The sequence below is a fragment of the Hylaeus volcanicus genome, chromosome 2 (assembly GCF_026283585.1).
Source record: "Hylaeus volcanicus isolate JK05 chromosome 2, UHH_iyHylVolc1.0_haploid, whole genome shotgun sequence".
NCBI lineage: Eukaryota > Metazoa > Arthropoda > Insecta > Hymenoptera > Colletidae > Hylaeus > Hylaeus volcanicus.
Genome location: NC_071977.1, coordinates 1536069 through 1549138, shown reverse-complemented (window position 1 = coordinate 1549138; position 13070 = coordinate 1536069). Strand labels below are relative to the sequence as shown.

At 46.3% G+C, this 13070-nt stretch overlaps 1 protein-coding gene across 6 annotated transcripts in view; it reads left to right on the top strand.

The window, feature by feature from the left end:
* The window catches only part of LOC128872267 (acetylcholine receptor subunit alpha-like), a 73178-nt gene that overhangs the window by 54003 nt on the left and 6105 nt on the right, over nt 1-13070 (top strand). For 4 of the 6 annotated variants that reach the window (XM_054114772.1, XM_054114770.1, XM_054114767.1 and 1 more), the window contains 6 exons: nt 3639-3778; nt 3928-3972; nt 6071-6180; nt 6937-7117; nt 11053-11168; nt 11453-11621. In XM_054114772.1, the coding sequence (XP_053970747.1) occupies nt 3639-3778; nt 3928-3972; nt 6071-6180; nt 6937-7117; nt 11053-11168; nt 11453-11621 (761 nt within the window). Of the gene's footprint in view, nt 1-3638; nt 3857-3927; nt 3973-6070; nt 6181-6936; nt 7118-11052; nt 11169-11452; nt 11622-13070 lie in introns of those variants that run through there. The other 2 variants (XM_054114771.1, XM_054114773.1) reach the window with 2 other exon arrangements.

Genomic DNA, 13070 nt, shown 5'->3' with positions numbered 1-13070 from the left:
CCTTTCGTCCATCCTAAAACTATCTAACCGAGTCGTCTGTACGATACCATTGTCCTTCTCGCCGTAATCGCATTCGCATTCCACCAATTTCCCAGTGCAAACGAGATCTCTTCCTACTTGGCTCATTACTCCTGGCCAACTTACACGTATTTGTGTAAACACGGTCTAATACTCTTACCTAGTTAACGCGAGTGTATTCCGCGCGTAACCGAGTTCTATTTATCTAACCGTTTGCGGGTTCTTCGCGTCTGGATAGTTACGATCTCATTCTACTTTGGCTCTGCGCTCCCGCTAATATCCAGCCTGTTGAACGTATCGAAACGCTCGTGAATGGCAGCGACCGTTACGTCACGGAAACATCCCCCGATGCTTAAATTCGCAGCTAAGAGCGCGCGATCGACGTCGATACAGAATTCCGGCGCGATATCGTAACGTCGAGTGGCCCTCGACGCGGGAACTGAAACTCGAACCCGAGAACATAATGATATGCGAACCTTCATCGGGCCGGCGTTCACGGCGTTGCATCGATAACCCGACTCGTTCCTCCGTTCGTATCTGTCTCGCTGCCGTTCTCTCGCTGAAAATCCTGAAAACTCGCCCGTTCCTTTTTCCAGGGAAATAAACAACGGGTAAGTGGATACTCGAGTTTTCGAATAAAGTGTCTTTTAAACGTCTCCGGCGCACGGCGCGGGACTCGATATTTCTCGATATGTCCGGCTCATCGAGCAATCCCGTCCCGCGCAAAATGCAATATCGCGTAGGTAATACGGCGCTCGTTCTTAATGGCGAACTCGAAGCCACTAGATCGGAGCAACGATTTCACGGGAGTCGATTCGCCGACCGATCGTTCCGATAGTATTTCTTCTTGATTCCGCTCTCCATTGTACCGATTAAAAGGAGAATCCTGCTTCCGAGGATCCCTCGGTCTACGGATTACCAGAAACGATACGAAACCGACGTGCGTGCTCGTCGATCGTTTCCGACCGGCGATCGGTATCGCGCTCTTTCCCACGAGCGTTCCTACGTTTTCACAATTTTTCTCTCGGGCGTAATCGCTCGAGAGAAAAAGTTGCGCTCATCCGATTCCATTAACGCGCGGGAGACCGACGAAATCCGCTTCGAAATGAATTTTTATTCGTTGTCGCGTTGTCGATAACAAATGCACCTTTGTCCGTTCCCGAGTCGTTATTTCTTCCCCCCCTTCGTCCGGGAAACGTGTCGAATCGATACCGGAAAAAAAAAAGAAGTTACCCTCGTTCCTTTCCCCGTCGATCAGGTTTAACGAGGGGAAATAGCGCTGGACGATGGTACGATTACCGAGATTGTCGCGATTAATGACTAGACGTCTTTGGTTATATTTTTGTCAAGGTTTTTGTGACGAGTGGAAACTCGAGCGACTGGGTAAATACTACTTACGATGTCCGGCCACGTTTGCTAAACGTACCTGACGCGAGCTTACGCTACTCGCGTGGTCGGTCCACGTTTACCGTATTTATGTGAAACGCACGGTTCGATACTACTTATACGCGATCGGTCCGGTCTGATCAACTTGGCCGACGTGCGCGTGCCGATACTACTTACGTAGTCAGCCCAGGCCCTCTGTGTCGCGGCTGACATACACGGGCCAATACTACTTGCACGATTAGCGTAAATCCGCTCTGCTCGTCGGCCATGTGTTCCGTCACTTTCCGTGTCCATCTGGATACCAACGTTTGCGCTGCCGAACGAATCGTTGACGGAACGACCTAACGCGCTTGTATTCGTATCACAAATGTATGTATATTTTTTAAACGATTTTATTCGAGTTTGAGTTACACTCTAAACGTGTTTATTCTTCACATTTTCGTAAAGGCGGACGTATTTTGTCCTAGCAGATCACCAACGGTAATACTTTTCCCTCGGCGCGAGCACGATAACGACGTTCCAAGATGATAATAATCTTCCGAATAAAATATCGTATTTTGCTATCGAGAAACGATTGAAACGATTCTTCTCTCTCAGATTCGACGCAGGTCTCTCGAAAACCGACCTGGCACGTTCGTGGGGCACGTAATTTCCGGCTAGTTGACCGATTATTCGCGAAAGACTGCGATCGAATCGACGGCCGTCTGTTCGCGCAGCTGGTTATCATTACGTTTCCGATCCACTGTATTTCGCGACGGATTGCGACTCGATTCGAACGGAAATATTATCTCTCGTCACGGAAGAAGGTTACGTCTCGTCTGTAACGGTGCAGAAATATTATACAATCGCGTAGTCGACGGATAGATGACGGTCTCTCGACACTAAATCTACCACAGTTTTCAAATTTTTATGTAGTTTCTTATATGCGATGTAGAAATGATATATTATACAATCGATTCATTTATTAGGTCGTCTCATAAGTTTATGCCACTTATTCTGCTTTTGCATTCCCCCCGTGTTTTGCAAGAACTCTGTGACACGAGCGCGTCGTTTCTGTGGTCGTGTGCGCGCAAGGTGTATCGTAAAGATCCTCTGGCACCGCTTCAGAATTGAAATCGTTGCTAGCGTTGTTCCATGTACGTTGAAGCGTATTATGAACCATCCTGGTACCGCTCCAGGAACCTCGTAAAACACCGATAATATAGCGTTCGGAAACGATAAATAATATCCGCCGTGCAGTGCCAACGAAATCTATTACGAAATTAATGAAAACGATAAACAGAGATCGAGGATCTACAACCCGAACCTCGAAAAAACTAAACGTACGACGATACTATACTACGTGCACTGTATTTAACGGTTAATGGTAATCGACGCGTGTCAACAGCACGAAACAACAACAACAACAACAACAACAGCAACAGCGTTACCAGAGACACGATTGAGCGTTAGTTTGGGCTTATTTAATCCGCAAATAGCGCGTTAGCATACTCGAATTGGGTTAACGCGGCGTGATCATGTTTCATTGCGGATGCAGATTGCGAACCATGAAAGAGACTTCATAAACGATAGTAAATTTACCGCGGCTTGTTTCGCCGTCGGCTACGGTCCCGCGAAATGCTCGAGACTGAACGTCGTTTGAAACACGCGTAAAGCGCTGTGCTCGGGAAAGGCAAGGTCCGAGGCAACGGGATAACGGAGAAACGAAGTTCCGTACCCTTTCCTCTTTCGCGTATTAAGCGCCACGAGTTTGCCTCGATCCTTTCTCGCGACAGCGTTTACCTCTTCTCTTGGTTCGAAACCACACACGAAATCTCTGTTTGCATTTTCTACCTCCGTAACAAATATATCTTGGACAAAGACGCGACGAATTACGCGGAAATAAACGCTCGTCCCGGCCACTTTTCACAACGCTTTCGCGCTTAACCCCTTGCGCCACGTTGAAACTCGGAAAAAAACCGCGACAAACCTGTGTCCCCGAATGACTCGCACTAAACTTAACGAGTCCGACTCGTGATCGAAGTGAATCGTGTTTCAAGTTTGATCGAAATTTTCGCTTTCGTTCGAGCCATCACATTTAATATCTCTGTTTTTTAACCGACTTCGAAAAGGAGGAGGTTATTCGATTCGACATGTGTATCTTTTTTTTTTTTCTTTTTTTCTCTCTAAATTGTTAAGAAATTCGTCGTTATTCGTGAGCGACGGTTCATCGTCGTTTTACGTGGTTGTTGCAGGATGCTCAGGAAATCCGGACGCGAAGCGACTGTACGACGACCTCCTGTCGAACTACAACAAGCTGGTTCGTCCAGTGGTCAACGTCACAGACGCCCTCACCGTTAAAATCAAGCTCAAACTCTCGCAGTTGATCGACGTAGTGAGTTTCCAAATTAGCCGACACCGGTGAATGAGACTCGCCGTGAAATTAACGAGTCCTCCGAATAAAAACGAAAAAGTATTTTACAAGCAACGTAGCGCTTGCGCGGAACGCGGTTGTACGTCCGTAATTCTCCGATTTCTTTGCAGAACCTGAAGAATCAGATCATGACGACGAACCTCTGGGTCGAACAGGTACGTCGACTTGTTTACAGATCTATATTACGACTTGTATCTTCGTTTCTGTTAGTTCCTTTCAAGTTTAACAGCTAGCCACTCCTTCGATACGCATTTACAAATAACCGTGGATAGATACACTGTGTAACATGCTCGTCGATTCTATAGGCGCGAGTCGTAACTGCTCTAGAAAGTTGGAGAATGATATTTTCTCAAACAGCGTTTTGGAACTTTTGTTATTCGGATAAGTTTGACTTACGGGGTTCCGAAACAGTCTATATAAGCGCGGCCAGAGAAGCACAGCTGGTAAAACGGGAATCGACTAGAAACTTGGAGAGTCGCAAAATAAGTCCGGTGAACCGTGCAACCCACTTTCGGATGCTAGATTACGTAAGACAGATTCGGTTCGTCCTCGTGCAGTCACCTTTCGCGAATTTTTCGTTAGTATTTCGCACAAATCGCGGAAATTCTCGACCTCTCTGGCCGTAGGAGCGGCGTATGCTGACGCTCGTACCTCAAAAGGAATATTTTGTAAAGGAAGATTGGCACGAGCACGTTTCGTTTTACTCCGTCAACTTTGTCGATCTTCAATTAGTCGTTACGTGGAGTACGATATTTTCATATCTTCTAATCGAAGGTGGCACTTGCTCTGTTACAATAAATATTTTCGTTTCATTTATAAGGCACCGTACAACGTCCGTCCGACCATTAACGTCCGCATCCATTTAATCTCCGGCCTGCTCGATCCAATGTAGACTCGAGACGTAGAAACTACATAACTTGTACCTTCCATTTGGACAGTGACCATTTCTCCGAATAACGGGCTGGTTGACTTGTTTCGTTCGGGGCAAGTTAGCCGAGCTTCCGAATCCTTAATAACTTACAGTATACGTTTCCACTTGCGTCCTCGGGGCTGCTGTAAATTTCGAATAGGTCGTCGGAAAGTTAAAGAGGGACTACTTCGAGAACGTTTCGTCTGACCGCGTCGATAGGAAGTTCGCGACGTTAATCCCTCGATAATTCTCCGGCTGGAGTGGGATTTGCCTTCTTTACACGTACGCGTCGATGGAATCGATCGACGAATCGGCGGTTCCTTGGGCACACTGGAACGTACGTGAAAGTTATCGAGGATGGCCCGACGATCCCTTTCTTAGTTACACACGGTGTTATGCTTCATTAATGTACGCGGGAACGCCACTTTCCTCTCGACGCTTCATATCGAGCTTCGCCGTTGTGTACCCGTGGTCGTCACTCAACGACGCTACCCGATGGATTAATAGTTTGCAAATACGGCGTAGATCCCCTCGATGGAGATTGACTGGGTTTCGTCGACGCGAGAACAGAGGCCACGGAAGAGAATTGGACGATGAAATTGTACAGCAAAGAATAACATGCTCGTAAAACTGCGCGTTTTTCTCGATAGTCTAGTAATGTTGTAGAAGTGGGCCTGATAACTAAGGAAAACAACCTCCGATGTTTTTCTTGAATTCTTCTCGAAGGTTTAGTAGCACGTTAGACCGCCCGTAAACCGATACGTCTCGCTTGACGTTTATCCTATCGGTGGCACGATTCGTCGTTCCTTTCGCTTTAATTAATTTCACTGGAAATCTGATCCGCGTGGATTCTGACAGACGTCAAAACTGCTCAGCGCCGCGAACAAAGTAGGCTTTCTGCTGGTGGCAGGCGACGCTCGACAGAAACAATTCGTCGCGGAAAACGCTGAAAGAGCGAATCGCTGCACGATAATCGGAGCACGCGTACCGCGAATGACGGCGCACGGCACACAATCCCGCGAAACGTTTCGCTTTTCTATCGTTGTTTCTCCTTCGAGCGTGTACTCTTATTCGACGATCTCTTCTCGAGTTTGTCTCTGCCATCGACTCGATTTATTCCTCGAACAACCAAGAAGCTCGAGGGTATCAAAACTTCGTTCCACTCTCAATTATCGCCGGTTTCTAGCAGCTTTCCGATACAACGATTCGTTCCTTCGATAAATAGCCAGCTTATAATTGATCCGCGAGCGTTTAACTTTACCTAGACGTAATCCCGTCGGGGAAGACCGCGCGAGACCTCGAACGTGATCGCAAATAATCGAATTTTAATGTTTTATTTCCAGTCGTGGTACGATTACAAGTTAAAATGGGATCCGAAAGAATATGGTGGGGTGGAGATGCTGCACGTGCCATCCGATCATATATGGAGACCCGATATAGTTTTGTACAACAAGTAAGATTATCCCTCGTTCTTATCTACCCGTGGGATGACGAGACGAAGAGACGAGACGAAGAGACGAGACGACATTTTTATATTTACAGTTTGTTCATAGGACGCCTACTTTCAAAAAATAAAAATTGAAAAGTAAAAGTTGGTTGGTGATTTCAGGAAAAAGGTCTTCCAAGTTTTCAATGTTTATCTCTGAAACTAAACGTCCTATGAATAAACTGTAAATATAAAAAAGTTCCATCTCATCGTTCCCTATAACCTGATACATTTTTTTTTTGGTAAATTCACACCTCCGCGCCTCTTAGAATTTCCAGCAAAATTCGTTCCGCAGTCAAAGGGTTTATTCGTCGTTCGAATTAACATCGCGCGAGAAAAATCACTTTCTCGTTAAAATATTTCACCTCGTAAATTATTCGTCGCGATAAACTTGAAATTTGTACTTGTAATATCTTTATCTTCATATTTTAATTAACTTTCCGATAAGTTAATTAAACTTACCGCCGGGTTACCTTCGCGTGTCAGGACTGTTTCCAGATCGTGGGAGTACATTTACATCCTTATTCGAAAACTTTGTCCCTTGGAATTTATAACTCGAAACGCGGATCGCGAACGCGAAAGCGTAAGTACATGGTTCCACGATCTATCGAGCTTTTTCTCGGAATTTTCGAGGCGCCCCCCCGAGGTCCGAATGTTTGAACGACGTCGAAACGGATCGTGATCGATCGAGTGATCCGTCTTTTTCTTTTCTCGATCCCGCAGTGCCGACGGTAATTTCGAGGTGACGCTGGCGACGAAGGCGACGTTAAATTACACGGGAAGGGTCGAGTGGAAGCCACCAGCGATATACAAGTCTTCCTGCGAAATCGACGTAGAATATTTTCCGTTCGACGAGCAGACATGCGTCATGAAGTTCGGCTCGTGGACTTACGATGGCTTCCAGGTAAACTTCGCCCTTTAGTTTTCTTATTCCCGTCCGACCCTCGACTCCCGACCCTATACTTAACTGCGACTAGCTCGTGAAAACGTTCAAGGAAAGGACAAGGAGACGGGTACCGGAGGTAGAGGCACCAGAAATTATTTCTCCACAGTTTTGAAAAAGTAACCGCCAGTGGCCTGGTATATCGATCGTATTCTACTTTAACGCTAAACGTGGCGTCATTTTGTACCGATTTCGACCGGGATCGGAGAGATTACTAGTCGTAATACAGGTAGAACACAATAGTTAGAGCATAATACATGGTAGAACAACGTAATGTAAAATGGTACAGCATTAAGGAGCACGTAACGCAGCACGATACGATATTACACAAAATAATGCAGCGAGATGCAGCGTTAAATAGCACACAACGCAGCGTAACACTTTTTTTAATTAAACGCAAAAGTATTTCGCGTCCTACTAAATTGAATAACATATGAGAAACAATCGTACACGATTTATACGTGTTGCATATAAGTCCCGTGGTGGTAGGTTTAGCGTTAATAATAACCAGAAGACTGCGCTCGCCCCGAATACTGTATTCGAAAGCACCCTTAATTGGGACGCGTTTCGAAGCGATTCGAAAACGCGAAACGCGATGCAGAAAGTTTCGGTGCGCTCGACTGGCACGAAGAGAGCCGGAAATTAGATTAAGAAAGTGGAATTAACGCGCGCGTTTCGGGGGGGAAGCAGCGAGCATTTGTTTAATTTGCATGTTATTGCACGCGTTATGCGAATAGACCCAGTCGGCTTATCACTATTCATGAGACTCGTACGCTGCGAGCCACGGATGTTCGCCGAACGAAACGCGCATAAATTTCCAATGATTAATACCTCGTCGCCCTGATACACGGAGTAATTTATCGTACGCGCTCGCTGCACTTTTTCCTCTTGGTACCTCTCGGAGCGACCGGTAACGTCTTTCCTCGAGGAAACTCGCCGGATTTCGCACAGGACTGCGCAGTCACCTTTGCCAAGATCGGAGAGATACTTACCCAAATATAAATTAATCCTGGAAGAGGTAGACGACACGTCCTAGGCCCTTCGAAGCTTTTCCACTCGCTAATCGTACTTGATTCGTAGTTAATTCGTAGTAATTGTACGAGACACTTGGCTGGTTGGAATACATGAATTCGTGGTATTTCCAGATAATATAGTTAATTCGTTATTTAATTTGATCGCGATCGGTAATAAACTTATATTTCGCACCACTCTAGGAAAACGAAACTCGCGTCGTTCTCCGCGATTGAAACCAAACAACCGGGTAAAACGTCGGACACGCGTTCATTGGCTCGGTGAATTCCACCGTTGCGAAGCAATAATAAACGACGATGCCGATCACAGATAATGCCAGGCGAAATCAATCTCTGTTAAACTCGAGTAACGTGGCTCTCGTTCACCGACGAAGGAACGCACCTATAAAGAAGCTACAAGCGGCATACGAGCGATCGTTTCGCATTATTATTCCTCGACGATTGTCGTGCTCCTCGATGCGCCACGATTTGCCCCGTCATATCGCGTAAAATATCCATACGCGAGAATGAATAATCCATTTGTCTGTGTGTACGGGATTATTGTCCATGCGTCGTTGAGCGCACAACGCGATATCCATCGAGTACGTTTAATAAGAAGCGCATACCTATCGATCAGGTTTACGAGGTACGAATGGACATTCCGTAAAGGATGATTACGTGGAATGCTTTTAACGATCAACCGAGTTACACGGAGGGTCGTCAATTTCTGACCCGAAGACGAGGAGACCAGCGACCAGGGAATTTCTTACCTAGATGAACATTTCGAGTTCACGGGCCGTTGAGAAGTACAACTTGAGAAGTACAACTTGAGAAGTATAATCTCTTTGTTTGACGTTCCTTCGTTAGGATTTCATTTTGGTTTACTATTATTCGTAACGCTAGTGATGTACATACGGTTCGTTTAAATTGCGCTCGTCAGAAAAGAATGCTTGGTGGGCCTGAAAGACAAAAGACGATTTTGTAAGCGCTCCGGCCCGTTACGCGAAGCAATCGACACCGAACCGGCACGTAATAAAGGCGTTCGCGATTTTAACAGAGTTCTGTTTTTCACGGAGTATCCTTTCCAACATTTAAAAATATAACAAGTAGCTTCGTGAGTTTCGTGACGGAACGCCAAGCCTCTAACGATATTCGCGATTAATGTGTAATTGGTCTAGTTCGAATCACAATAGACAACACGAGCACAGTGACATGGACGTCTCTGTTTATCTTTCGATCGCATTACATAGAATTCTTGTAGGAGGGGACCGATGTTGCGGTTTGCGTTGAAACGACTGTTGGTAATGTTTTGGTATCGGGTGGAATATATCGAGGGTAATTAAGGCAATTAACGTTTTCACTTTCGTGTAAATATCCCTCGATAGTTTTATGCCCTCTCGTTAACTACGTATATTAACGGCGAGCACGTTAACAGGAAACAAATCGTTTTCGCCGCGAGAAGATTGTTATTATTGCGAATATATTGCATCGCGCTTCAGAATCCACTAAATATCCACTGTGGCGGTCATCGGGTGTAAAATAAAAGTGCGATTTAACGTATACGATCCAACTTTGATTAGAGACGGTCGCGTAGCCCGCGTGACTGGTCTCAACGGATTCTCTTACCGAACAAACTTACGAACCAACCATTCGTTCGCTCAAGCATCACGGACACTCTTTGTCTCATTCATTCCCAGTTCTCTCTCTATTTTTGTAACTTCGTCGAGATTCAAGTATTTCATTCGAGTATTTCTTCGATATCATTCAGAATTAATTTGTTTATTTCTTCGGTGAAAAGCGCTGTCGCTCTAATGAAAAGAGAGGGAACGTAGAAGCTCGTAGAACGACGGAAAAGCGTTGCGGAAATAAATGGCGAGCATCTCGTTGAACGGAGTAACGTTTTAAGAATGTTCCGAGTGTTTGATCGCGTTTTAAAAAGCCGCGGATTTTATTTCGAACGAATAACGGTCTCTTTGGCCTCCAAGCGTTGTCTCGACGGAATAATCGAGGATTCCAGAGCAGTTTAGCGGGGAATCTCGTTAGCTCGGACTTAACGGACAGAAATGGATGCGAATATCGGGAACATCTAATGGCATTCCGTCCCACGAGTGGATCAAAGATAACCAAGTCCGTAATACCGCGGCGCTTCCTCGATTAACTAATTGACACGCTCGTGTCAATTTCCCGCTGATCTTTATCGCCGTAACGCCTATCCATTTACGAATTGGCGAGCGTTAATTCGAACGTATCGTTCCTTACGGCGGACGCTGAATATTCAAGAAAGATGGAGCAATTAGAATCGTCGAGTCGGAGATTCAAAGGACAGACTTCAAACGGAGCGTGTTCTTTTGAACGAACCTTTGCGATGCGGGGTTATCTTCTATTTTTGCACCCTTACGAACGTATTCTACAAAGTTGGGAGCTGCTTCGAAGAGTCGAAGCCTTCGGGAATAGCTGCTTTGTCATGGTTATTTCAAGACTCTGTCAAACCGAACGTTCACCGATCCGCATAGATCAAACTCGACGCATGGTAAGACTCGCACGGTCGACGAGAATAAGAATAATAGTCGGAGTCCCAATAAAACCGAACGCACGATTCTCGCTAAAGGTTCAGCTCGCGCGCCACGTTGTAAGTTTGCTCGCGTCTTCTTACTCGTTGACATCGCGATTCGAGTAACCAGCGGAGCGAGGCGTAACGCGAAGTTGAAGTAGAATACGATCGCACGAAACTTGGCCCGGAAAACTTACATTATGCGTACCAGTTAAATTCCAGTACGCGAAACGATCCGGCGTTACGTACCGAGGTACTTTTCAACGACGTATCGCGTTTCCAAAGTCGAATTTCCCGTGTTTTCTTATTTCCGTTCTGTGCGCGATCCTCCGCAGGTCGATCTTCGACACATCGACGAAATCCAGGGCAGCAACGTCGTCGACATCGGCGTCGATCTGTCGGAGTTTTATACTTCCGTCGAGTGGGACATCCTCGAAGTCCCAGCCGTGAGGTAAGTCGTCCAGTTTCTCGACAAATTAACTCGACGCGCGCCGCGACAATTTCCCCCGGATTTAAGCCAATTTCCACCGGGCGTCCGTCCCCGAAACATCGTCCAAGCGGGAAAGCGTAATCAGACCCTCGTCGTCCGGAGCGTCTGCGAACGTTTTCGACGCACTGGCTCGCGGAGAAACGAGCCCGATATATATGCATACGTCCGTCAACTCGATTTCGGACTAACAATTCTACCTCGGCGAGCGTCTACCCTTAACAGCGTTACCCGCCTTTCATTTTCAGAAACGAAAAATTTTACACGTGCTGCGACGAGCCTTACCTCGACATCACGTTCAACATCACCATGAGACGGAAGACTCTATTTTACACCGTCAATCTTATAATACCGTGCATGGGTATCTCCTTCCTTACGGTGTTGGTCTTCTATCTGCCAAGCGACAGTGGCGAGAAGGTAAGCGCGACCGTATCTCCTATCCTCTCGCGATCACGGAACGCTCGTCTTCCGAAGAACGCGCAACGTTGGAACGCGAATTTCCCAAAGAATTTCAAGTACAAGCGGAAACGTCGACCCGACGCACGACGAGCAAATCGAAACGTTGGAGATCGAAAGGTCGAAAAATATTGGACGGAGATCGGCGGAAAGATCGGATCGACCCGTGGTATTTCGCGGCAAGCCGATTCGTTCGATCGGAACGGATTCCAGGTGGAGAGGGTCAGATATCAAAATCCATCGTCGGAATGCAAACCTCTAAATGCCGCTCGGCCTCCATTCCTCGTGGACTCTTGACCTCGAGCCGATACCCACTCGACGCGGTGCACGCCTCTATAATTCACTCGTATTGTTCCGGATCGAAAAAGGCAGACAAAGGGCACGGACGGTGGAAGACAAAATTTGGAGCCGTGGGAAGGTCGAATGTCAGCGTCCCGTTCGATTTCTTACCGTTCACTCTGCCCGTCATCCATACTTTTTTCTCTTCTAAGAGATTTTCTTAACCCGAGGAGCCTTCGAGACAAGAAATCGACTCTTAAATTATTAACCCTTTGGCTGTGAAGGGCGTGCGTGCCCTCGAAAAATGGGCTCAGAGAAAAATATTAGCTTATAGGGCTAGACGAAACTTTTTCGTATTTACAGTTTGTTCATAGGGCGCCTAGTTTCGAAAATAAAAATTCAAAAATTAAGAGTTCGTTGAATTTCAGGAAAAAGAAACTTCTTCCAAGTTCTCGATTTTTATCTCTGAAACTAGACACCCTATGGATAAACTCAAAAAAATAAGAAAGTTTCGTCTTATCGTCCCCTATGAGCCACGAATTTTTTTATCATTCGCACCTGGACGCCTCTTAATTTACGACTCGATGCATCGAAGAAGGGTTAAAACGCTGTTTCTCGTCCCCAAGTACGACAAGAATCGACGGATATCCGCGTTGCTTCGTATCCGAGGATACAGATGCTCCAGAATGAACAATTCGGTTAAATAATACAATGTCTGCGAGGGAGGCTTGTATCAAGATACCCGGAGCGCGTTGGATGTACGCGATGCGCGAATATGAGCGCATACAAACGCGATGCTCGTAACGATAGACGTAACACGAGATGAAAGTCGGTGCTCGCGATAGGTGGGTGTAGGTTTCGAATCGGTAAGCAAACGAGAAACGGAGGACAAAGGCCGATTGGAGAGGGCATTGTTTCCTCGCCCCGCATTGATCTACAGTAGCTACCGGATTTGGATTTAAAGCTTGATTCATAACCCGTCGCGGATACGGTTTTTGGGCGTGCCAGGATGTTTGCGGGCTCGAACCTCGCCTGTGCTTAGCGATACGCCGCCGAAAAATACAGTTTCGGAACAATAAATTTGAACAACCTTCGCAAACGATAGCGAGAGGTGAACAGAACGAACCGTTG